Source organism: Arachis hypogaea, chromosome 19 (assembly GCF_003086295.3).
Source record: "Arachis hypogaea cultivar Tifrunner chromosome 19, arahy.Tifrunner.gnm2.J5K5, whole genome shotgun sequence".
Taxonomy (NCBI): Eukaryota; Viridiplantae; Streptophyta; class Magnoliopsida; order Fabales; family Fabaceae; genus Arachis; species Arachis hypogaea.
In genome coordinates this window covers 9,590,515-9,593,551 of record NC_092054.1, presented here as the reverse complement: position 1 = coordinate 9,593,551, position 3,037 = coordinate 9,590,515, and the positions used below count along the sequence as shown (strand labels likewise).

At 24.6% G+C, this 3,037-nt stretch overlaps 1 protein-coding gene across 1 annotated transcript; it reads left to right on the top strand.

Moving 5' to 3' along the window:
* Window positions 1-2,412: 2,412 nt before the first annotated feature.
* On the top strand, window positions 2,413-2,823 carry LOC112777852 (RAF-like serine/threonine-protein kinase PRAF). The gene has a single exon (XM_025822237.1). It carries the CDS (start codon window positions 2,413-2,415, stop codon window positions 2,821-2,823), a length of 411 nt encoding a protein of 136 aa, XP_025678022.1.
* The last annotated feature ends 214 nt before the right edge of the window (window positions 2,824-3,037 follow it).

Genomic DNA, 3,037 nt, shown 5'->3' with positions numbered 1-3,037 from the left:
AATTTTTAAGATCCTATATAGTTGAATCTAATGGACAAATAAAAAAATATCTATATTATAATGTCTTAATATTTTAGCATACTATAAATCATATTATATATAAATTTATATATTATATTATAATTTTAAATCAACTGCTTAAACACATTATAACATAAACAACCATCTAAAAAGATACACCAAATTAAGAAATATCACATGGGTCACAACATACACTTTAAATTATCACGATATTTTAAATAAAAAGAGCATCAATACAGAAAAATCAATGAATATAACTAAAATAAAGAGCAACAAAGAGACACACGAAAAAAATAATAATAAAGATAATCAATAAAAATATTAACATATAAACCACATACACGAACAATGTATATATTAATTGTGAATCACAAAAAAAAAGACTATATATATATATATATGAATTGAAGTACATTTGACAAAATAGAATATTATAAAACAAAATTATAGTAAGATTATTTAAAAACAACGTAAAGATGATACATCTTTTTTGTTAATCAGAAGCTAAAAGAAAAAAAAGTATGCGCCTAATAATAAGCAATTAAAATAAACAAAAATTTTAAAAATATATATAAAAAAATAAAATGTATAAATAAAGATAAAAGAAACAAAAATTAAATAAATTACAAAAATTATATCTTAAATATGAGAGAGAGGGAGGGAGGGAGAGAGGGAGAGAGAAAAGAAAGACAATGAATAAAAAATATTTGATCTTGTATAAATAGATGGTATTAAAAAAAATAAACTAATTGAATTAATTCATATATTTCGTTATCATATTTATTATTTATTAAATAATTTGATATTTACTCCCATCAAATCAAATAATTAATATAATTAACCAAATTAATTAATTAATATAATTAATTATAATTAATCAATTCATATAAATTATAATAAATAGTGAGATTTGAATGCTTAATCAAATTAATTAATTGATATAATTAATTAATTATAGTTGATTTACTTTAATGAATTAAATGAAATAGATAGATCAGGAACACCTCAAGAGCATGCTACATTAGTTCTATTATTAAGTGTAAAAACTCAATTTTTATTTAATAGAATAGAATAGATAGATAATAAAGATATTTTTTTAAATTAGTATAATTATACATTATTCATTAAATATTAATTATAATATTGTAATATAATTATAATAAATATATTTTTCTAAAATAAATTTATTTAGAGAAATATAAATTGGTTATTAATAACCAGTGCTATTATCATATAATTATCATATTATATTATTATTATCATTATTATTATCAATATAATTAAAATGATTAAAAATATTTTCAATTGATAATTGATAAGTAGTTTAATAATGTATTAAATATTAATTTTATATAATTATAATAAAGATATTTTTTTAAATTAGTATAATTATGTATTATTACTTAAATACTAATTATAGTATAATTATAATAAAGATATTTTTATAAAATAAATTTAGAAGAGAAAATAGTGCATTCATTTTGGCAGAAAAATAAATTCATGAGTAATTGACACCTCACTTTCATTAGTTGAGAAAAAATCCAATTTTAGTATATTATAAAAAGAAATAGATAGATTTATTTTTTATTTTTTTCTCTTCCTCTTTTTATTTATTTAATTTATTTTTTCTGCCAAAATAATTATATTTTAAGCTTTTATTAACCGAGTCAATGGCTAAAAAAATGATAGCAGCTCCATAGTTAGTTGGAGTGTCTTAATCATATCCTTTTTAAGGTATTTTTTTTATTAATATCTAAATTTTATTAGTTATTATTATAGATTGACTAATTCAATTAGTCGGCCTTCTGATCTATTTTATCTTTATTAAAAATTTAAATTTAAGATCACAAAAAAAGAAAGAAAGAAAGAAAAATGGTGAATTCTTATACCGCTAGATCAAGTAATAATAATGTATGTTATTAATTTCTTAGATGTCTTAAAAAAATGTATTTTCAAGAACTAATCATTATCAAGAAAGTTATATTTTGATGTTAGAACTTGATTTCCATATAAGTATTAAAATAGGAATGAAAAGTATTCAAGAAAATGTTAAAATATCCCCAAGTATATAAAAACAATAATAATACAGATAAATATCTTGCGCTATATTAGATATTAATTGTTCTTGCAATAATACCACCTCATCATTGGTGAATGATATTTTTGTTTATTTTTAATGTGTATTTATATTTTAACATATATTTTATATTAATAGTTGACTTTAATAATTAATTTTAGTATACTTATAATATAATTTTTGACTAAATATGTTTAACTAATCATTTAAGAGTTATAATGTGAGTATTCCCTATGATAGTATATATAGCCGCAAACTAAAGATTCGAAAGCCGCAAACTAAAGTTTCGAAACTGAACACAACAGTCAAAAGAAATGAAGACGGAGGTGAGTTTCTTGTGCAGCTACGGTGGCCAGATCAAATTCCACGATCGAAACAACCAATACTTGTACGAAGGAGGTAATAACAAGAAATTCCACGTCCGCAGCAGCATCAATTTCAATGACATGATCGCCGAGCTCTCCGCCATTAGTGGCACCGCTGACGTGGCCTACTTCAAGTACCAGATCCCAGGGTACGGCCTAGAAACCCTCCTCAGCATCACCAACGACAGAGACCTCCGCAACCTGATGCGGGACTTCGATCCAAACACACCCAACAACGTCAAGCATATCTTCCTCTTCTCCGAGGAAAATCCTTCACCCTCTCCTCCTCCTCAGCAAGTTGCTGAGAACGCATCCGAGCTGGAAGCAGGTGCTGGTCCGCGTGTGGTGTTCACTGCTTGATGCTTACATCGGCCGGTTTACTCTTCACAGCGGTACTACTTTTTTGGTGCCCTTCGTATTCACCCTTCAACAGCAAACTCATTCGGTTATGGTCGTTAACGACGATCTCAAGAGTACTGGAACTATCGCAGTTAATGATGATCAATCTGTCTCTGACAAAGCTACAAAAGTACCGGTAATTTTACATAATTTTACATAATTAACAAAGAAACTC

Excerpts from the sequence above, each read along its gene's own strand:
- LOC112777852 (XM_025822237.1), top strand. The coding sequence starts at position 2,413 with ATGAAGACGGAGGTGAGTTTCTTGTGCAGCTACGGTGGCCAGATCAAA.